This window comes from Eulemur rufifrons, chromosome 30, assembly GCF_041146395.1.
Source record: "Eulemur rufifrons isolate Redbay chromosome 30, OSU_ERuf_1, whole genome shotgun sequence".
In the NCBI taxonomy this organism is placed as follows: Eukaryota; Metazoa; Chordata; class Mammalia; order Primates; family Lemuridae; genus Eulemur; species Eulemur rufifrons.
In genome coordinates, this window is record NC_091012.1 from 143,145,151 (window position 1) to 143,168,320 (window position 23,170).

General features: G+C 52.0%; 1 protein-coding gene across 1 annotated transcript in view; it reads left to right on the forward strand.

Moving 5' to 3' along the window:
- The window catches only part of DHRSX (dehydrogenase/reductase X-linked), a 122,033-nt gene that overhangs the window by 69,310 nt on the left and 29,553 nt on the right, over positions 1-23,170 (forward strand). The window contains exons 4-5 of the mRNA XM_069463229.1: positions 13,698-13,799; positions 16,390-16,597. Coding sequence (XP_069319330.1) covers positions 13,698-13,799; positions 16,390-16,597 — 310 coding nt within the window. The remainder of the gene's footprint in view (positions 1-13,697; positions 13,800-16,389; positions 16,598-23,170) is intronic.

Consider the following 23,170-nt stretch of genomic DNA (forward strand, 5'->3'; position numbering starts at 1 on the left):
CACCGCCCGGGAACGGGACAGTGGTGTCCCAGGTGTGCAAATGCAGGGTGTGTGGCTGACGGGACACTTATGGGAAAATAAAACTTCTCCGTTTTTTCAAGGGGGAAAAGCGTTTCCTAGAACTGACTCCAGCCCTCGTTATGAAGACACTGATGCCCCCGTGAGAGGAAGGCTCCGTCACCTGCCCTTTGTTGCTCTGTCGAAGGCATCGGAGAGCCAGTGGCACAATGTCCCTGCCTGTTTTTTGGACCAGGCTTCCAGCTGCAGTTGCGTCTTTTTTTTTTTTAATTTCAGAATATTACGGGGGCACAAACACTTTGGTTACATAAATTGCCTTTGCACCCCTCAAGTCAGAGCTACAAGCGTGTCCATCCCCCAGACGGTGTGCACCGCACCCATTAGGTGTGAATATACCCATCCCCTCCTCCCCCTTCCCACCTGCCCAACACCCAATGAATGTTACTACTCTATGTGCACTTACGTATTGATCATTTAGTACCAATTTGATGGTGAGTCCACATGGTGCTTGTTTTTCCATCTTGTGATACCTCGCTTAGTAGAATGGGCTCCAGCTCCATCCAGGATAATACAAGAGGCGCTAGATCACCACTGTTTCTTGTAGCTGAGTAGAACTCCATGGTGTACATATACCACATTTTATTAATCCACTCATGGATTGGTGGGCACTTGGGTTGTTTCCACATCTTTGCCATTGTGAATTGTGCTGCTGTAAACACTCGAGTGCAGATGTCTTTATTATAGAATGTCTTTTGTTTTTTGGGGTAGATGCCCAGTGGTGGGATTGCTGGATCAAATGGTAGTTCTACTTGTATCTCTCTGAGGTATCTCCATATTGCTTTCCACAGAGGTTGCGCTAGTTTGCAGTCCCACCAGCAGTGTAGGAGTGTTCCCATCTCTCGCCATTCACACCAGCAATTATTGTCTTGGGACTTTTTGATAAAGGCCGTTCTCACTGGAGTTAAGTGATATCTCATTGTGGTTTCGATTTGCGTTTCCCTGATGATTAGACATGTTGAGTATTTTTTCATATGTTTGTCGGCCATTAGTCTGTCTTCTTTTGAGGTTTCTATCTATGGAGTTGAGCCTTTCGGGATCCACCAGGCGTCAGAATCGAGGGTCCCTGGTCCTCAGTGAGGATTTTGGGGTCAGCGGCGTTGGTGGGCTTCATTTTCCTACCAGTCCAGTGGAGACACTTAGTAGAGTGACAGCCAGTGCTCACTGCCCGGGCAGCGGCGTGTCTCGGGTGTGGTCTCACCCGGTGGCACTTTGTGTGCTGTGACTGCGCCAGTAGTGTCAGCATCTCCCAGGGACCTGGAGAGTGAGAAACTCTGTGCTTGGGGCCCCCAATCTGCATTTCAACAAGCCCCCCCCAAGGTTGGCTTGAGACACCCCACGGTGGTGGTTTGAGGAACACCAGTCTGCGTAATCACGTTCAGTTGACCTTGAACGACACGGGTTCCAGCTGCCGGGTCCACCTCTGTGTGGGTCTCCTCGCACCTGCGCCTGACACGGCAAGACCCACCCTCCTCTTCCTCCTCCTCCTCCTCAGCCTACTCAGCACGAAGATGAGGAGCATCAAGACTTCTGTGATGCCCCGTTTCAGCTTAATGGATACTAAATCGATCTTCTCTTCCTTTTGATGTTGTAAGTAACACGAGTCTTTGGCTTATTGTGAGAACACAGCCTAGAAGCCATACCACGTACAAAACCTTGTGTGCGGGACTGTTTATGTCATTGGTAGGGCTATTCAACAGTAGGCTGCTAGTAGTTAGTTTTCGAGGGAAGTCCAAGTTACATGCATTTTCTGACTGTGGAGTTGGTGCCCGTAACTCCCGACTGAGTTGTTTAAGGGTCCGTTATAGATTCCCCCAGGGAGGAAAACAATGTGCATTAAATTTAGTTGGAATTGGGTCCACCCCAGGGGTGTAGCCACAGAAACTTATAAATACCATGCACATGTTCTCTAAATTAATCTGACAGCGTGAGAGTCGCTAAACAGGACTCCTGGGACCAGTGACAGCCATCCTGAGATGGAAAAGAGACTCTTGCATTTGCATTTCCATTCTCTGGCAACACCACCTGTTTTGTTGACTGGAATGCAATTAACCTTGTTGCTGCATAAACGCTACCACAGGTGTCTGAGGTCACAAGGATGCTGTTATCCACAACAAAGTGCTGCCCGATATTTAAAAACATCGTGTTCTGTGACTCAGAAGCTCAAAGCCGGGGAGCTGCCCTGTGTCAATACCACCTACGTACGTGCAAAAAGGAAGTCTGTTCCCAATACAGAGAATTGAGCCAGCCTTAGGAATCAGTAAAAACAGACATGATTGTAAAACAAAATATTAACGAATGGAATGTCCCTATTTTAAAACTTGGCACTGGATTCAGTTTAAAAAAAGGAGTCAAAGAAGCTGTTTTTCATGAAAGCGCCAAAGGCAGATTGAAGTCCTGGCATTTCAGGACTTAAACCGAAATGCAACTCTCAGTGTAGTTCACGACGGTTGTTACCGGTCCGTGTGGTTGGGTGCGTGGTTGTTGGGAATGTTCTAGAAATGGCATGCACCGTCCTGCAGTGAGGGTGTGCAGTAACTGGTTAACCTGACCCAGGAAAATCTGGCCTTTGCGCCTGGCTGTAGGAGCTGAGCTCTGAGCGCTTGGGACGTCCTGCCGTATAAGCCTGTCTGGGCCACTCCAGAAAGTCTGTGCCAATGGTGCCTTGTTGGATGGGGACCTTCAACCACAGGGTATCGGTGTGACCTCAGAGGGACTGAAGACTGGAGGTGGCCGTGCCTACGTGACCGACCTATGACCAAAAGCCCGAACACCAGGGCTTGGGTGGGGTCCCTTGGTTGCCATTCCTGTGTGTGCATGGTCACGTGCGGCTGATGGAAACGTTAGCACAGATTGCGTCGGCAGGAGACAGTTGAAACCTCATGCCTCTGCCTCCCGCTCTCTGCATAAACCTTCCGCCTTTGCAAACTGTAATCTCTCCCTTTTTGCTGTGAGAAACCGTAACCGTGAGCATAGCAGCGGTTCTGAGTTCTGTGAGTTCTTCTAGCTGATCACTGAATGTGAGGCTGTTCCTAGAGGCGTCTTACACTCATTGAGTGGGTGAGAAGGTTGGGCGGTTACTACAGGGGTCCGGCGAGGACGGGCAGTTTGGGATGGCAGGGGAGAGCGGAGGGTGAGACTGCTTGGACTGCAGCAGGCCTTAGAGAGAAGAGCTCGCAGAAACAGAAGCAACTTTTTTTTTTTTTTGCAGAATATTACACGGGTACAAATGTTTTGGTTATATAAATTGCTTTTGTACTGTTTGAGTCACAGTTATAAGTGTGCCCATCCCCCAGACAGTGTGCGTTGTACCCGTTAGGCATGAATTTATCCATCTCCTCCTCCCCCTCCCACCTGCTTGGTTTCCAATGAATGTTATTTCCATACGTGCACCTGAGTGTTGACTGATTAATTCCAATTTGATGGTGAGTCCATGTGGTGCTTGTTTTTCCATTCTTGGGATACTTTACTTAGTAGAATGGGCTCCAGCTCCATCCAGGATAACACAAGAGGTGCTAGATCACCATTGGTTTTTGTGACTGAGTAGAACTCCATGGTGTACGTAGACCACATTTTATTAATCCACTGATGTACTGATGGGCACTTGGGTTGTTTCCACATCTTTGCAATTGTGAATTGTGCTGCTATGAACATTCGAGTGCAGGTGTCTTTATGACAGAATCTCTTTTTAGGGTGCAGAGGATTGCTAGCGGCCGGCACCTAGCATGAGCTGAGTTAACAGTTGCTCAGATCATTAAACCTTTTTAGAGCTTCCTAGACTGAGCTGATGGCCATTCAGGAACGATCCTATAACGCACATACGTTATTCTCTAACCCCCGGCACAGAGGGCCACATAGAACACTTTAAGATATATAACACTTATTATACAATTAATTTTTTTTAATCAGTGTGAATTTCAACATAGAAGCTTAGAGGAAGCTTGAGTCCTATTATGTTGATTTTATAGGGCAAGAAAGTAAGGTAGTCAATATACCACAAAAAGACCAAAGAAATGAGTAGGGAACTGTTTCTTGCCTTGTTCTTTGTGGAGCTGTTTTTTGACAAAATGAAATGAAACCACGCCTCCCTTACCGTTGGGTTCCTTCGTGCCGTTTTTGGTAAGTGAGTCTTTTTGTACAATGGTGCCTATCACAGAATACACTCTGCAGAAATATCAGACAAAAATAACAAGGGCATGGGTGTAGAAACATACCCCTCTGAGTTTTTGTTCCATCACCTTCCTGGCCAAGTCAGGTGCGAATTTAAGTTCTTTGCATGCTCTTTGTAAGCTTGCAGCTACCACTTTGGTTATGTGGAAAAGCACTTTCTCATGGAAAATTCTTACTGGAATTCAAGGGATAAAATCCAAGTGTCTTGGCAGGTGCATGAAGTCAAGACCCGATGGAGTTTACCCGGGACTGGATTGAGGTGGGTCATGCTCCGGAGAGAAGCATGTGGGTGGAAACATAAATCCTATATCTGATGCGCGGTGCCCTGGCGTCCTCTCTGTCCGTGTGTGGAGATGCAAGTGTTTGGCGAGGTCTCTATGTCCCCAGAGTCCCAGCTGACACAGGGCGATTAATCCCCACACACTGTCACCCAGCCGACGGCTCATTTGGCCAATTAGCGCCCTGATTTTAAAAGCACTGTGAAAATATCACTGCACACTCTGTGTTGCTTTCGACCATGTCTCCGCTTCCTGGGTGTGTTTCTCCGGAGTGATTTTTGCCGAGTGTCCTTCTCGTAGGCTGCCCGGTCCCTCGGGTCTCACTGCGGACGTTCTGTGCAACCGTCTTTCTTCTTGGCTGCCTTGTGTGTGGCAGCGACGTCATCGTGACCTTCCCTAGAACCGTCTCCTTTGCTTTTCCTGACAGTGCATCTTCCTTCTGAAGGATAAAAGTAAGAATGGGCGAGATGAACAAAGCGATTCTGGAGCTGAGGTGGTGATGCTGGCGCTGGGGAGCGGCTGCAGACGCAGGTTATCACTAGCAGAGGGGTTTGACTGCCCAGTAAATGTCATGCACCTGATTGGTCCCCAAACCATCCTCCCTTCTCCACGGGTCCCTGGAAAAATTGTCTTCCATGATTCTGGTCCCTGGTGCCAAAAAGGCTGGGGACCGCTGTTGTAGAGTATATAGGACGTGTTCCCAATCAGAGAAATTCTCTCGTGGTCATCTAGACTAATAAAAGTCAAGTGGAAGGACATAGATTTTTGGTTCAGTGGTCGCGGGGGTGTAGTGACTGCCTTCCTGGCCGGTAATGCTTAGACCCTACTGTTTCCTAAACATTCAAGTGCAGGCGTCTTTTTTTTTTTTTTTTTTTAATAAAACGTCTTCTTTTCCTTTGGGTGGTTACCCAGTTATGGGATTGCTGGATCCAATGGTAGTGCTACTTTTAGTTACAAATGTAACCAATATCAGGATACTAAGAAACACCAATGTATCCCTTTAAAGCCTTCTCCGTAACTTTGTCATCTTTCCTATTTTGTAATGCTGCATTTCCAGCCTTGTTTAATATATTTTTCTCAGCCTTTCCTGGGCTCTTGTTCTTCTTTTTTTTTTTGAACTTATTTTTTGTCTGTCCTTCTCTCGCTTGCTCATGGATGAACCTCAGTTCTCCTGCAGCAATTTCTATTCTGTTTCTCCCTCCCTGTCTAAGAGCTCCGATGTGCTTTGAGGACATTTTACCCTGAAGAAAATGCTGTGGAAAGCGGCCCATAATATCCCAGCTTCCTATCAAACGATCGAGGCTTCAGTCAGGATCGTCACTGTCCCATGAACGTGGTGTACTTCAGGCAGCTCCGTCTTGTGTGACCGAGGCCACCTCGCCTTGATTTCTGCCTATTTGTTAAACGTGGGACTTTTTAAAATGTTGATCCCCGTGGTTAAATGCTCTGACTCCAGAACCGTGATGTACAATAGAAGAAGTCTCCTTTCTCTTGCATGCGAGCGTGGTCTCCCGGGAGGGGCTGCCACTTGGGTTCCCACCAAACCAGCAACTAACTCGGAGCGGAGCCGCCTCCTACCACGGGCTGCCCTCCCCGGTTTCCTGGGTCTTCTGTTCTTCCTACCTGGATAGCTCGTGTGTCTCAGCTTTTCCAGGGACTGCCTGGTCCTCCTAATTTCATGTCTTCTACGGGTACATTAAATACTCTCAAAGCATTATTGCTAGCCTGGCGCCGTGGCTCACGCCTGTAATCCCAGCACTTTGGGAGGCCCAGGCGGGAGGATCACTTGAGGTCAGGAGTCCAAGCCCAGCCTGAGCAAGAGCGAGACCCCATCTCTACTGAAAATAGTAAAATTAGCCGGGCGTGGCATGCACCTGTAGTCCCAGATACTGGGGAGGCTGAGGCAGGAGGATGGCTTGAGCCCAGGAGTTGGAGGCTGCAGTGAGCTACGGAGACACCACTGCACTCCAGCCTGGGCAACAGCGTGAGACTCTGTCTCAGACAAACCAAAAACATTATAACTTCCGTTTTTCTGGATTCCCTGAATAGCAGTGAAGATACCCCTGAAGGTGCTCCAGGTATTAACCGAATGAAAAACATCACCGCCCCCCTCCCCCACGGATCCCCTGTGTCAGTTACTAAAATACCCTCCGCCTCCTTCCCTGTTCTTTCACGCTTTTATTTCTATCATTCCGCTATCCCCTGGTCTGATGAGACCTCATTTCCTTGATTAGATCTTCATCATCAGGATTTTCTTGGAAAATTATTTATTTCTTTGACATTTCCACCGTTTAGTGACACCTGTAACGTAGCCTTCAGGGTACATAGAGACAGGAGCTATGTGAAAGCCTTCTCCATACAGCGCACGTTTGGGGTCCCAGCAGACACTGGCGTCCTCTCCACCGGCCCCTCTGGCCCCTCCGACCGCTCGCTGGGGGATGAATGTGTCCCATACGCAGGTTCCGGGTAGACGGAGAAGCTGAGGTCCTAGCGAATGTCATTGCCCCCCGGTCCAGGGGGCAGAAAACCCTCGTGTTTGCATCCAAGGGGCACAAGACCTCCTTCTCTGCCTCTCTTCTATGTCTCAGTCATCTCCTGCTGCAGGACTGCAGCCCGGGAAGAGTTCTAGTGTCCTCGGGGTGTCCCCGAGCTGCCGTGCCCGACAGGCTCACAGTCCTGTGTGACGCCACCGCACCATGGGGCCCTCCGCTGCCTACCAGCAAGACTCTCCGTGTCAGGCAGCTCCTGGGTGGGCGCAGAACACAGGTGCCCGATGCAGGAGTGGGCAGGACATGAGCAAAGCCTCTGGAAGCAGCAGTCTGGACGTGGAACAGCCTCGGCGCTCACGGTTTCTGGCTGGCGAAGAACCAACCATTTCTTCCCAGGGAGCAAGAAAGACGCATCTTCCAGCGTTTCCGAAACCCAGTAGCATTGCTGTTGCTGGAAGCTGGGCGCGTGGGTCCACCAATCCTTTCGTCACCGGTGCCCGCTCTCAGCAGGAGTGTGGGTTTTCCTCTTCCCGACGTCCCCGTTGCGTGTTTTAGGGGAAGAACAGAAACTGACAACAGTATGTCAGGAATTCCGGTCCAGATGGCGTGTGCTCAGGAACGGCGCTTCCAAACTCTCCCAGGCAAGACGCGCCTTCCCGCAGCCTGTGGCAGACGGGTCCCGTCTCAGGCACGATCGAAAGGAATTGCTAAAAGAACAAAAATGCATTTAAGAAACATGCAAAATAGAAGCTCCCGATATGGCTCTTTTTTAAAGTCATGGAATTCAGCAGACGCGAAATGACTGCCGTTTCCTTTTAAAGTTTCTAAACATTGACTCTAGGCTTCTGAACATAGCGCGTCGCAGGCTGCGTCTGATGCCAGGCGTCCGTAGACGGCGCTTTGAGAGTCGGGATGCAGGAAGTGGCCACCCTTGGTTGCATTTCTTTTCTTTTTTCTTTGTCTCACTTTTCTTTGACTCTGTCTCACTCTGTCACCTGGCTAGAGTGCCGTGGCATCATCATAGCTCACTGCAACCTCCAACTCCTGGGCTCAAGCGATCCTCCTGCCTCAGCCTCCCGAGTAGCTGGGACTACAGGCATGCTCCACCATGCCCGGCTAATTTTTCTATTTTTAGTAGAGATGGGATCTCACTGTTGCTCAGGCTGATCTCGAACTCCTGACCTCTCGCGATCCTCCTGCCTCGGCCTCCCAGAGTGCTAGGATTACAGGTGTGAGCCTCCACCCTGGCCCATTTAAGGAGCACAGTGCAAGTCCACACTCCCTTGTTCTAGACGGCCCAGTGATTGGCGCAGATAAGCTTCATTCTCTGCACAAAGCAGCTGAGGATAATTTGCTGTCTGAAAACATTCCTTCCAAGAGAGGGTTTAAAGCACGTGTTCCAATATCTGTACTTTTGGCTCCTGCTTTTGACGGACTTTTAGTTGTCGCGATACGTAACGTGTCCTAGATAGAGCAAGCACAAAACGACAAAACCGCAGAGCCGTCTGCACCTGAGACGTGTGTCAGCCCTTGGGACGCAAGAGCCATGCTCCCCTCTGTCCTGACATCCTGGGACCCCAGGCGTTGACGCGAGCATGCTATTAAGAGCTGGACTGCAGCACCCAGAGCCATCCCGCCGCAGAGCCAGCCGTGATGATGCAAGGAGTCCGTGCCGCAGGACGCCAGAGCAACCGCTCCAGGACAGCCCCGAGGCCAGACACGCGTGTGCAGTTGCGTGGGGCCCGCCATTGCTCTAAGGTGCTCCCAGAGAGACCTTTGCTGAACACGCGGCAGTCTCAGCAAAGAAAGGCTGATACCCAGGGATCACTCAGCACTTCCTGTGTACCCATGAATCCCGTAAATCTTTCCTCTGCATGGCAACGTCGAGCAGCGAGGTGGGCGCCGCCGTCTCCCCGGTACGGAACAATCGGTGGTGAGTGTGGGAGGCTCAATTGACTGAGGTCACGGAACTTGTTGGGTGCAAGCCAGTGAGCTGTCCTGCCCCTGTGTTGCCTCCCGGAGATGTTAATCCTCTCAAATACCACGAACGCTTCAGGAGTCGGGGATAACTGATGTCCCAGGAGTCCTCCAACGAGTTTCGTTCTCTATGTCCACTTTACACGTGAGACGGTTTAGGAGTCTGCTTGGACGCCCACGACGCACACCATACACTGGATGCCTCAAACCACAGACATGAGTTTTCTCACGTCCTGGAGGCTGGAAGCCCCAGATCCAGGTGTCTCCGGGCTGGTCCCTCCTGAGGCCTCTCTCCTGGGCGTGTAGACGCCGTCTTCTCCCTGTGTCCTCACGGGGTCGTCCCTCTGTGCGTGTCTGTGTCCTCATCTCCTCTGCTTATAAGGACACCGGTCCTGTTGGATCAGGGCCCACCCTAGCGACCTCAGTTTACCTCAATCTCCTATTTGAAGACCCATCTCCAAACACAGCCACACCGAGGGTTAGGGCTTCAACATGTGGACGGGCAGGGGCGTGACAATGGTGTTGTGTGTGTGTTCTAAAAAAGCACTCTGCGCGTTATTCAATTCCTGCAAGCCAGGAGATTTGCTAGAGCATCAGACAAAGGGAATTTATTTTCTACCTAATGATTATGGTATCACCACGCGCTCTATTACCCTGCAATTGAGCTCATCTCTCAGGCAGCGTTTGCTTCAGAAATTTCCATTTCCGACTTGTCCTCAGGGAACCCGTGTAGATGTTATAGACGTCCTGTTGCAGATTTGGTTATCTTCACGCGTCTGAACGTTCATCGTCTACCGCTGAGTCGGAAATAAGGAAAAATGGGTTCAGTCTGTCGCAACCAAGGATGGACGCAGAATGCCCTGCTCGGCCGGTGGGCGTGGCGTGCGGGGGCTGCCCACGGCCGGGGCTATTGTCCGTACTCAGTGCCACGAGTCCTGAAGGGGGGTCAGACGTAGCAAGGGCGCGAACCTTCACTCTGCAGATAACGAGACTTCACTGTCAGCGTCACAGCCGCAGTGACAGAGGGTGGTTGGTACCAAGGATTTGCACGACTTTTTGCACTTAAGGTTTCCATTCTGTGTGAGTTTCCTGCAACTTCTACGACAAAGTATCATGAACCTAGTGGCTGACAACAACAGGAATTCATCCTCCCCGAGTCCCGGAGCCCAGGAGTGTGAGACGCAGGTGTCTCGGGGCCGCGCTCCCTCCGCAGGCTCCAGGGGAGGCTCCTTCCTGCCTCTTCCAGCTCCTGGGGGCTCCAGGCGTCCCTGGGCTCGTGGCCATGTCACTCCAGTCCCTACCTGTGTGCTTCCATAACCTGCCTCTCTTATCTGTCTCAGATCTCCCTCTGCCTCCGTCTTCGAAAGACCCCTGAGGTTGTGTTTAGGATAATTCGGGATAATCTCCCCATCCCAAGACCCCTCGTCACCTCTACGAAGACCCTGTTTCCATGTATGGTAACCTATTCCCAGGTTCCGGGAATGAGGACCTGGGCATTCTGCGGGAAGGAGCAGATGAGAGCATTGCTCAGCCTGCCCCAGAGGCTCTGCCTCAGGAAACTCTTTCCGTTCGGTAAAAATACACTTGCACGTTTCCAAGAAGGAATCTGGCTTCTGAACCACACATTCCTTGTCTCTCTCTGAGGACGCACGTTTGTGCATGCCGACGTTTGCACTGCTCGTTTCTCTCTCTCCTTCTTTCTCTCTTCCTGCTCTCTCCTTCTCTTCCCCCCGCCCCCCGGGGCAGGAGCTGTCCCCAGCCGACAAGGTGGCCCCATGACCTTTTCCTGTTCAGCTGTTTCCTGCCGGGTGTGCAGAGACAGCCCAGCCCGGACACTCTCGTCTGCCTCATCCGAGCCCTCGTTCCAAAGTCACGTACGTGACACGTGCTTAAAAACAACCGTGATGCAACCTCAGAGGTGCGGCCGTGGGGCTGCGTCCTCGGAGACCCCAGGGGCACCTGCTGTGGCTTGGGGTTCCGGCAGCTTCCTGGAGAAGAGGTGACACGTTTGTGATCGGAATCCCCAAACACAGCAGGTGGACATCTCTCGGTGAGAACGACACAGTGTCTCGTCGACACGGAGCACCGAGGGACTGTGCGAAGTCTGGGAGCCGCAGGACTGTGTGTGGCCTGCAGGAACCAAGACCAGCGTGTACGTGTGCGGCGGGGCGTGTGGGGTGCGTGTCGGGCGTGTGCGCCTCATCTCTGTCCTGCGGTGTTGGGAAACGAAGGGGCCTAGGCTAGGGTGCCGTTTGTGCTAACGGCCTGGTCCTGCTGCATCCGGAGTGACGTGTTACAGAAGGGACGTTATGTCAGGTTAAATCAGACGGTATTTCCTTCTCTTCGTGCATGTGTGAAAAGGAATCTCTCTCCCTCTTTCTCTCTCTCCTCCTCTGTCCCTCTCCCCCCTCCCCTACTCTCTCTTTCTCCCTCTCTCTTTCTTCCCCTCTCTCCCTCTCCCTCTCTCTCTCCCCCCTGCCCCCATCTCCCTCTCTCTCTCTCTCTCTTTCTCTCTCTCCCTCTCTCTCTCCCCCCCACCTCCCTGTCTCCCTCTCTCTCTCTCCCCCTCTCGCCCTCTCCCCCCTCCCCTTCTCTCTCTCTCTCTCTCTCTTTCTCTCTCTCTCTCTCTCTCCCCCCCCACCTCCCTGTCTCCCTCTCTCTCTCTCCCCCTCTCGCCCTCTCCCCCCTCCCCTTCTCTCTCTCTCTCTCTCTCTTTCTCTCTCTCTCCGTCTCTCTCTCTCTCTCTCTCTCTTCCCCTCTCTCCCTCTCCCTCTCTCTCTCCCCCCTGCCCCCATCTCCCTCTCTCTCTCTCCCCCCCACCTCCCTGTCTCCCTCTCTCTCTCTCCCCCTCTCGCCCTCTCCCCCCTCCCCTACTCTCTCTCTCTCTCTCTCTTTCTCTCTCTCTCCGTCTCTCTCTCTCTCTCTCCCCCCGTCTCTCTCTCTCTCTTTCTCTCTCTCTCCCTCTCTCTCTCCCCGTCTCCCTCTCTCTCTCTCTCTCCCCCCCCTCTCTTCCCTTCTCTCCCTGTCCCTCTCTCTCTCTTTTTCTCCCTCTCTCTCTCTCCCCCCCGTCTCTCTCTCTCTTCCCCTCTCCCTCTCCCCCCCTTCCCCTCTCTCCCTCTCCCTCTCTCTCCCCCCATCTCCCTCTCTCTCTCTCCCTCTCCCCCCTGTCTGTCTGTCTCTCTCTCTCTCTTTCTCTCTCTCTCTCTCTCTCCCCCTTGTCTGTCTCTCTCTCTCTCTCTTCCCCTCTCTCTCTCCCTCTCCCTCTCTCTCTCCCTCTCCCTCTCTCTCTCTCCCCGTCTCCCCCTCTCTCTCTTCCCTTCTCTCCCTGTCCCTCTCTCTCCTTCTCTCTCTCCCTCCCCGTCTCTCCCTCTCTCTTTCTCTCTCTGTCTCTCTCCCTCTCTCTCTCCCCCCCCCCCCCGGTGGTCATGAGTGAAGAATCATTTCCGTGTTGCAAGGATGACCTCACGGTCATCGCTTCCGCAGTAATTTTGGCAGGCACCACACAGGGGACGGCAAGGTTGGTACAGCTTCTGAGGCAAGGCGCACGTGTCACAACATACGTGCTTGGCATGTCACACATCTGCATAGGCACGAGGACAAAGGCAGACCCACACACACCGTGTTTATACTCTGCAGGTTATTGTCACCTTTATAAAAATATCAGCCGTCCTCTGATTGCCGCAGCCCTCCAGGTCTGAGGCTGCTCTCCCCTCGGCCTCCCCGGAACCAGCCTCCGCTGCCTCCTTCCCCTGTGAGGTCCTGCCTCGGACCTCTGCACCCCTGCTGTGGTTTTCCCTTCCCCTGACACCCTTCCCCGCCCCCGCCTTTCAGAACTCACCGTGCAGCCTCCACGCTCCCGACCTCCCTGTTCCCTGTGTCTCTGGAACTTCCGCTCTTCCCAAAAAACCGAGGTAGCTCTCTACCTGCCTGACATTATAAAGTTGTCTCTGGGGCATTCAGTCTGCAAAGGCGCCCGCTTTTATGATTCTCCTGCAAAAAAAGGAAGTCCTTGTTTCTGGGACCTTGCGTGTATCTGTTATCTATGCCACGTAACAAAATGCCACAGATGTGGCAGCTCGGAACAGCTCACCTAAATTATCTCTTCGTGTCGGGGGGGTCAGAAGGCTGGTCGTGGCATGACTGGGTCTCACCAGGCTGCAACCAAAGTGTCATCTGCTCCGAGTTCCTCTCTGGACCTCAGGATCTTCTTCTAGGCTCACATGGTTGTCAGCAGAATCTAGTTCCTTGAGGTTGTAGGTTCGAGGTTCTGAGTTTCTTGCTGGCCATTGGCCAGGGGATGATGCTTTGGGCTCCCAGGGCCACCCCCAAGTTCTGGCCCCATCGATCTCTGCCAACATAGCAGCTCACTCCAAAGCTAATAGAAATCTCTCTCTCTTTCTCTCTCTCTCTCTCTGTGCTCTGCTAGCAAGAGGGAGTCTTATATAATAAAGTGACATCAGTGTGACATTCCACCATCTTTGCCGTATATTGTCAACTTGAAGCAAGTCCCCTGTCCCCCCCCACGCTCAAGGGGAGGGACTGTCTGCCAGGGCGTGACCCCTTTGCGGTGTGCCTGCCTCCTCCTGCCGTACCGACTTGTCTATTCCAGCGCTGCTCCGGGGCGGGACAGACCTTAACCTGTTTGGAAATTACCTTACCCTCTCGGTGGCCGGCGGAAGATAACCGGGCGTTTTCTTTCACTTTGCAGTGGAGTTTTTATACTGTGACCTGGCTTCCTTCACGTCCATCCGGCAGTTTGTCCAGAAGTTCAAGATGAAGCGGCTGCCCCTCCACCTCCTGATCAATAACGGTGAGTTCTGGGGAGAGATCGCCGCACGCCAGCGGGTGATGGCGGCGGGGACGGGGACTCCAGCGTTTTGGGGAGGAAAGCGCTTCCCAACCCCCGTGGGGGTGGGGGGACGTCCGTGCTGGCCGTAGCCACTGCCTCGTGTCAGTGGTGCGCTGGCTTCTGTGACGTGCGTCATGCCGCTCGGAACACCGTTTCTGGTGGGGACAGGGGTGACTTTGCTACGGGATGATTGGCTGGGATAACGCACTGTGCCTTCTTCCTCTCATATGTTTATCTTCCAAGAGGCCCAGGCTGTGGCCACTCCCTGGAGGTTTGTGTGGCAGAGAGATGGGAGGTCCCTTGTCAGCAAAGCCTGTCGGTTCCCTTGGATGCAACAGAACCATGGTGCTCCCGGAAAACTGCAGGCTTGGATAGGGGCCTCCCGGGGCACCCAGGGTGCAGGGAAGGCAGCCGGGACAAATGCCCCCCACGCCAGAGATGACCAAGGCGTAGAATGGACTCACCACCAGCCCAGGGAGCTGGGGGCCGGGCCACGGGTACCTGGATGTAAAGAAAGCAAAAAGGATTTTCTCGTTCGTTGTGGGCCTCCGTTGGTGCTCAGGGATTCATCCTCGTGGTGTGCAAATGACAGTCTGAGTCCGGCATGTTTTGCACATGTTGGTGTCAACATACCTGAATAGATTTTCTGACTACAGGTCTCGGGATAGGACCCTGGTAATGGCATCATTGAGTCTCCAACAGGGACAAGAGGGGTTGCAGAACTTCCCAAAACTAGCTTCCCTCCAGAACTCCTGTTAACCGATCACAGGTCTTAAGTCTCATGAAAAACATCCCCAGCTGAGAGCCACAGAGCTGACTTCCAAGCACCAAGGGGAGTTAGACTTTGTGCCTTTTTTTTTATTATTTTTAAAGAAGAGTAACTGAGGTTCTGCACATGTTAACTACTTCAGGCTTGAAATGTTTTCTTTTTTTTTCATTCGTTAGCACATTGAAAGCAGAAACCTACCGCCTCTTTCTGGCCGCGGTGGGCAGCTCAGGGGTGAGCCGGATGATTTTATCGCATGCAAAGATAATCCATACATGTCCGATAGACCTCCCGGACCGCCGGCTCAGTATTCCTAGTTTATTCACATCCAGATTGTATTGATCTAGCTTGCCATCTCCACGTCTGAACGTCGACAGATTTTGCAATAACCGCACGGGATTGACGTTTTATCTTTGTCAGACTCCTTCCCATCACTCTCACGGGTGCATTTCCTGAGATGAAAAAAATGACGGAAAATGATTCTCCCTCCCAGCAAAAAAAAAAAAAATGGTGGTCACCCTGAGTAGTAGCAGTGATGCCTGCCTGGCAGGAACATGCTGCACACTTCATTCCTTCATTCATTCAGTCAATGGGTGCAAAGTGCCAAGGATGCCCATGGGTGCTAAGGAAGTTTCTCTCCTCTCCGGAGAGGACCAGGCATGAGGATTTGCACCAACAGAAATCTCAGAAGTGCAGCTGAGCCGATGCGCACTCACGACTCATTTCCTGGCGGGGCGGACGCCGTCATGGGCACAGACATCTCACATCCTCACTCTGCACTTGGCGTTTTCCACTCGAGGTGGCTCTGCCGTCCCCGGGCTCCCACCTGGCAGTGCAGGGACGGATGACTCAGCCCTCACGTCCTCGCCCGCAGGTGGCCGGCTCTGCCCCTGTGCACACCCTCCCCGCCAGCACCTTCTGCTCCTTCCTGTCGCACAGCTCGCCTGCCGGGGGTGGCGTAGCTTCCCGTGCCGAGACGTGTTCCCTGCCTCTCCCAGCGCCTGTTCTGAACAGAAGGCACTCGGATGTTCCTTTCGTGCCGCACGTGCGTGGCGCCGCTTGGCGGGCTAGCCGGCGATGCCGAGGCGGCTGCTCACGGCGGGGTCAGCCTGGGTGTCGGGGATCCCGGGCCTCACCTCCCCGGGGCCGCTGCGTCTTCCCACGCCCTCCCTGAGCTCCGGGAAGCAGGTTGAGAAACACAGTGGTTTCCAGTTACCCAACTTCTCTGTCCTTCTCTCTCTCTCTGGCTACCATCCTCCGTTCCCCGACGAGACAGGGCACCCTCCCTCCCCTCCCCTGTCCGGGCCGCCCCTGGCTTTGCCCCGTGCGGGACGGCACCACGTGGCTCTGAGTGTGCCCGTCCGCTTGCCGATCAACGGCGTGGAGCTGAGAGCAGATAGACACGTTTTACTGCTCCTTCTCCGCTTTTCAGCTGGAAAAGAGACCTGCTAAGACCTCACGGGTGTTCGTAACGGGGACGCCTTGGTGACTCAGAACGTTCTCCTGGTCCGGCGCGTGCTGCTCCGTTATCATTGTTTTATTCTACGATTGAAGGCATGGAAGTGCAGAGACAGAGCAGGGAGAGACATGAGTGACCGCTGAGCGCCTCCCCTTCCACACACAAGGCGGGAAACTGAGGCCCAGGAGGACGAGACGGCAGCCAGAACCGGATGCCTCCCCGTCTGGGCTCCCCGGGGCCGTGTCCGCGTCCCTGGAACCCCCCGTGCCACTTGTCTTCGTCCTCATCCGGTCCTGCTCTCCCTGACATTCTCCCTTTGTTCCCAGCCGGGGTCATGATGGTTCCCGAGAGGAAGACCCAGGATGGATTTGAAGAACATTTCGGCCTGAACTACCTGGGGCACTTCCTGCTCACCAACCTCCTCCTGGACACCCTGAGAGCGTCCGGAGCCCCCGGCCGCAGTGCCAGGGTGGTGACCGTGTCCTCGGCCACCCATTACGTCGGCGAGCTGGACATGGATGACCTGCAGAGCAGGTGGGCACCCACCATGTGTGTCCTTAACGACGTTCCAGGAGGGGGGAAGGTCACCCACCCTCCCCGCGTCAGCTGGCGCCGTATTCGGGGCGTGGGTGAAGGCGACACCCATTGCTGACCATTTGTGTCACGTCTAAGGGTAATGGTATTATTCTCTTTTCTGGAGAGAGATAAGAAAGACAGGAGTCAGTTGGAGAGAAGCACAACAGATATATTTAAACATCCTCGGCCGGGCGCGGTGGCTCACACCTGTAATCTCAGCACCCTGGGAGGCCGAGGCAGGAGGATCGCTCAAGGTCAGGAGTTCGAGACCAGCCTGAGCAAGAGCGAGACCCCCGTCTCTACTAAAAATAGAAAGAAATTATCTGGCCAACTAAAATATATATAGAAAAAATTAGCTGGGCATGGTGGCGCATGCCTGTAGTCCCAGCTACCCGGGAGACTGAGGCAGGAGGATCACTTAAGCCCAGGAGTTTGAGGTTGCTGTGAGCTAGGATGACGCCACGGCACTCACTCTAGCCCAGGCAACAAAGCAAGACTCTGCCTCCAAAAAATAAATAAATAAATAAATAAACATCCTCTTTTGTACCCCATTGCGAATGTCACCCACTGAATTCATATTCGGTGTTGCTGTTGGCTCTTGGTGACACGTGGTGCACTGTTTTCTAATCAGTGGGTCCCTTCGAACAGTTGCGGATTCCTTCTAACACTTCCTTAAGGGTAAAAGAGATCACTCGGCATGAAGGGGTGTCTTAGTCCGTCCAGGCTGCTATAAAAAAACACCACAGACTGGGTGGCGTATAAACAATGGACATTCATTGCTCACAGCCCTGGGGGCTGGAAGTCCAGGATCCCGGCGTGGCAGAGGCTGTGTCTGGTGGGGACTCACTTCCTGGTTCATAGATGGCGCCTTCTCGCTGTGTCCTCACGTGGTGGAAGGGGCAAGGGAGCTCTCTGGGGTCCCTTTTATAAGGACACTGATCCCATCCATGAGGCTCCACTCTCAGGGCCTCATCACCTCCCCAAGGCCCCACCTCCTCACACCATCTCCTTGGGGGTGAGGTTGCAACATAGGAATTTTAGGGGCACACAAACATTCAGACCACAGCAGTAGGACTCATGTGTCTATTTCTCTGTATGCAACCCTGGTTTTGCAAAGCATTAACACTGCACTTGGAAAAACCTAGATGCTTGGTGGAGCCGGGGTCAGATCTGGGGAACAGCCTCTGGGATTTTCAGCAGGGTGGGCACCCTTGTCACCCTCAGCCCCTAGAATGTTGAGGCTTGAAAAGAGGTGAGCCCAGCCGTGCAGGACCTTGATGGTTGACTGTCCCCACACAGCATGGGACAGGCTGGAAGGACAGGAGGTTGTGGGGGATTCTGAGGACATGTTCGTCCATCTGCTTAGATAAGTCGAGCTCCTGCGTGTACGCGGTCCCTGCGTAGGGCTGTGTGACAACGGAGGTGGCCTCCCTGGCATTGCCCATGCAGGGTGAACACCATGGGGACGTGGCAAGGGAGGACGCGTGCCCCAAGACACCTTGATTTTGGATGTCCGACCTGCAGGGTGTGGCGGCGTGCACTCCTGTGATTCTCAGCCAGCCCGTCGGCGGTCAGGTGTGAAGGCAGCCCCGGGAAAGTTGCTGAGATTGCAGGGTGAACAGAGAGGCTTTGACGTCACCAGGGTTGGGACGCAGAGGCTGTTCTGACACTTGTCACCTGTGTGGTCTTGTCCACGTGCCTGCAGCTCTCTAAGCCTTTTCCTTTGAATCCATTCAGGTAGAGCGTGAGAGTCATAACCTCAGACTCTCAGAGCTCGGGGAGTGGTCCCGGAACCGAATACACGTGAAGTGCCCGACACTTGGCGAGTCTTCACACACACACACACACACACACACACAGCCCGGCCATTAGCACTTGGCTAATTCTTCTACGTCCATCACGGTTAAAGGAGACACAAATCAATGTCGCTGTTGCCATTAAAGGCAATAAAATCAATAGCACGTCTTTGGGTATCGGCTTGTCTCGGGGACACTCAGATGGCCCTAGAGCCTTAAAAACAAGAAAACAGGTTTCTCTGGGGAGACGGTCCGCAGCCCTGCATGTTGCGGTAACAGGCTCAGTAAATGTTGGCGATTCCTCTGTTATCGTGGTAAACTGCACGTAACATAAAATTTAACATTGTGACCATTTTTAAGGGTACAGTTGAGACGCGTCAAGTTCGTTCACTTTGTTGATTAACCACATCACCACCATCCATCTCCAGAACATATTCCTCTTCCCCAGTGGAAACTCAAATGTCAGTGATCGTGTGAATTCGTGTTTGTAGTATTTTACCCTAAAAGCAGCAGCACGCTGCCTACCTCGGTCTGTTCCGTCCACCTCCCGTGGGATCCCAGGGCGTTTGCAGTGAAGCGTGGACCCTCCCCGGATGTCGGCACTGGGCAGATTGGGTTCTGGGGGCTGGCACTTGCTTGGCTTGAGTTGAGTCACCTTTCTCCTGTGGCAAGAGATGCCACTGTTGCTCCATGTAGCCAAAGTGACCATAACAGGCTCCAGGGGAGACTCCTTCCTGCCTCTTCCGGCTCCTGGGGGCTCCAGGCGTCCCTGGGCTTGTGGCCGCGTCACTCCAGTCTCTGCCTCCGTCTGCACGTGGCTTCTCCTCTGCGTCTGTGTCTCCTCTGCTGTCTCTTAGAGGGACATTGGTCAGTGGATTTAGGACCCTCCCTAATCCAGGATGATCTCATCTTAACTTGATCATACCTGAAAAGACCCCATTTCCAAATAAGGTCCCGTCCACAGGTACCAGGGGTGAGGACTTGCCCCTGTCCTTTTGGAGATGCAGTTGAACCTGCAATCATGTTCTGTCCCTTCCTTTTTGTCTTGCATCAGCAGCTGGATTACCTAAAATTAATACTGATGACAATCATGTATCCAAACCACTTTTCATTTATGCCTGATTACTCCGCTGGGGATAACGAGCTTGCATATTGTTTACAGATGCCATCGCTAAGCTTTCTCATAAATCTTCTTTGGGGACGGCACAGATTCCTTCCAGACAGTCTCCTTTTTCATAGTTTGTGGCTCCTGAGTGATCTCCTAAAGGGGAGAATCTGAGTCTGCTCGGGCTGCCGTAAGAGAGTCCCACAGACCAGGTGGCTTAAAGCACAGACATTTAATCTCTCACGTCCCAGAGGCTGGAAGTCCCAGATCCAGGTGTCTCAGGGACGATTCCTCCTGAGGCCTCTTTGCTTGGCACATAAACGCCGTCTTCTCCCTGTGTCCTCACGGGGTCGTCCCTCTGTGCCTATCTTGTGTCCTCATCTCCTCTGCTTATAAGGACACCAGTCCTGTTGGATCAGGGCCCACCCTAGTGACCTCATTTTACCTTAATCACCTCTTTGAAGACCCGTCTCCAAACACAGCCCCAGTCTGAGGTCCTGGGGGTTAAGGCATCATAGGAATTTTGGAGAGTACATTTCAGCTCCTGAGATACCTGCAGCTCTCGTTCATGGAATGGAACTTTGTCTCATTCAGCGTCTTCAAATTATCCAAGGAGGAGCCGGTGGGTGGCCACATGGTCACAGGACAACCACCCACTCCCGAGTAGACGTGGCTCCTGTGTCCTTGTGCACCCGGCCACCTGCTCACCAGCTGTGGCTTCCTGGAGAGCTGCGCCTGCACCTCCCTTGTGCTTCCCTTCCTGGTGACAAACACCTGTGCCTCGCATATGGCAGGAGCTCTGCATGTGTCTGGTGGGCGAGGTGATGGTACAAAAAGCAGCGAGCTTTTATGTATTCAGGAGGAGTCTCCTGCGAGACAAACCATCCTACGTGCTATGAATTTCATTCAACCCCCAAAACATGTGGTACATCTGGGCACGCAGTCGGCCAAGTGCATTTCACGTGAGAAGACAGAAATGGGTGATTATCTGTGTAATCTTCATGCACAGCAGGACTCACGGCCAAAGGAGATGTTATTTTTTTTAATAGCTTATTAATTATGCCTAATGACAAGTCATCACTGCATTTGAATAGACACAGATAAGTGGTCACCTTGCTAGTGCCGTAACACTACGTGATATTGCCTTGACCTTTCTAGAAATTACAGGAGCTGAATTGTTTGGATATTTGCTGGAATACAGGTTGCAATTTTGTAACATGGTCACATGACCAGCGCCAGAGGACGGATACCTGTGTGACTGATACCAGATACTCATCTAAGGCATCACCAGCTAAACCCAGAGCGGATAATCATTGCCGTCCTGGTGCTATGCCACGTGCTCTGGGTGGGCACACTCGGGCAGTGATGTTCCAAAGAGTGGCCTTGGTGGTTTTGGGTTGGAATGTGTGTTCTCGAACTTTCTTCTCAGTAGCTCATGCGCAGCAGGAAACATAGACACTTAAACTTATGAAGATAACGTTGGGACTCAGAAAACAGTACTGCAAAATGAAGTCCTCAGAGGCAGCCTCAGAAGTAAAAGTTTCTCTCTATCCTTCTCCTGCCCTCCCGTCTCTGTCCCATCCTGCCCCGAAGCTAGTCAAAAACTAGAATCCCTCTTCCCCAAGGCAGGTCACAGAAACCAGAACCCGCAAAGGCGTCTTCTCCAGGGTGGTTCTCCCAGCCCCGTGGGTACAGGGTCCACATAGGAGGAGCAGGTGTTGACTGACTCATACAGAGACGTGAGTTTCGTGGCACGTAGGCGTGTAACGCAGGAACACGTGGAAAATAGCGTCATACAAAGTGAAAGTATTCATGTGTTTAAATTTTCCTGAATAAAGCCAAATAGCCAGACTTTAATTCTATCAGTTTATTTCTCAAAATGTTTATCAAAGGGGGGGATGAGACCGTAGGGTCCCCAGACCAGCGCTGGGAGCTTGTTAGAGATGTAGTTGCTCAGACCTGCTGACCCCACGCCCGGGGCTGCAGTCCAGGCAGACGGAGCTGCCGTCAGCCCTCTAGGGAACTCGGATGCACTCTGAAATTGGAGAACCGCTTGAATTTAAAACATCCTGCTTTGTTTTCTTTCTTTCGTGTTTTTTTTTTTTTTTTGTATGAAAGATTTGGTTCTTGGCTTTCCTCCGATGTAAACACCGCCTGTAATTAGTGTTAATTGCCAAGACCGATTTGCTGGCTTGGAAAATTCGTGTTCTGGTAAAGGCATAAATCCCCACGATATTTATAAGGCGTTGCAGAAATCCAAGAGGGTTGTGACACACGAGAGACCTTGTCTCTTCAACTTGGCTGTGCCGGAACGTGCCCCGGGTCAAATACATTGCAGAGGGAAATGGAGAAAGAATGTGTCGAAGAGGGTTTGTGATGAATGGAACACACAAAGAAACGGATGACGGTGGTGAAAACTAAGTTGTGTTTTGGGGACCGGGGTTACAATAACAGCTACACGTTATTTCAGGTGATAGTATTTCCAGTTTGCCAAACCGTACACTCCATCCTCCAAGTGGGCATTTCGGATGAGATGAGGAAACATAAACAAGAAAAAGAAATAAACTCTATGCGATGTTTATGATGTGGACTGAGTTTCTGGTGCTTGTTGCAGCAGTCATAGAAAACAAATACACCTGTTCTAACAGCAGTTCGAGTTACAAGCAGAATAAACGTTCAAAATATAAACTGTGAGTTCTTTAATCTGCGGGAGAGTAGAAGAGCTATGACTATTCCTTAGTTATCATCTACCAAATTCTGTCCTCCACTTTTGAAGATTATTTCCTTTGAGATCCTTAAATCTATCTTCCAAAGCAGTATCATTTCTGATAGCTAAGTCAGAGTCCTCCTAGAACACATAGTCTACTGTTTTGAGGACTGAACTGTGACTTTTTTTTTGTTTCTCTTGCTCAAATTTCTTTCTACAAGGTTGGTAAGTCACAGCTTACAAACCATAAAATCCCATGAAATGATTTTTGTCTGTTTGTTTGTTTGTTGTTTTGTTAACCCAGTATAATGTGGCTTACTTTCCAACCTGATTCTGGTAGGGTATCTCTTGCCAGATAGAAGACCCCTTATCTAAACCCAAACATTCCTTTCTGCCAACTCCAGGTCTTTAGACAAAACTTAATTCTTTCAATGAATTTTCTTTTTTTTTTTTTTTTGAGACAGAGTCTCGCTCTGTTGCCCAGGCTAGAGTGAGTGCCGTGGCGTCAGCCTAGCTCACAGCAACCTCAAACTCCTGGGCTCAAGCAATCCTCCTGCCTCAGCCTCCCGAGTCGCCGGGACTACCAGCATGTGCCACCATGCCCGGCTAATTTTTTCTATATATATATATTTAGCTGTCCATATAATTTCTTTCTAGTTTTTTTAGTAGAGATGGGGTCTCGCTCTTGCTCAGGCTGGTCTCGAACTCCTGAGCTCAAACGATCCGCCCACCTCGGCCTCCCAGAGTGCTAGGATTACAGGCGTGAGCCACCGCGCCCGGCCTCAATGAATTTTCAACTACAGAAATCTCTAAAACCTACCTATGACTTGTTTGACACCTGCTTTGAGATATCCCACCTTTTTGGGATGAACCAATGTATTATTGATTTATCATTTTATCTGCAATTCCTGTCTCCATGCTAT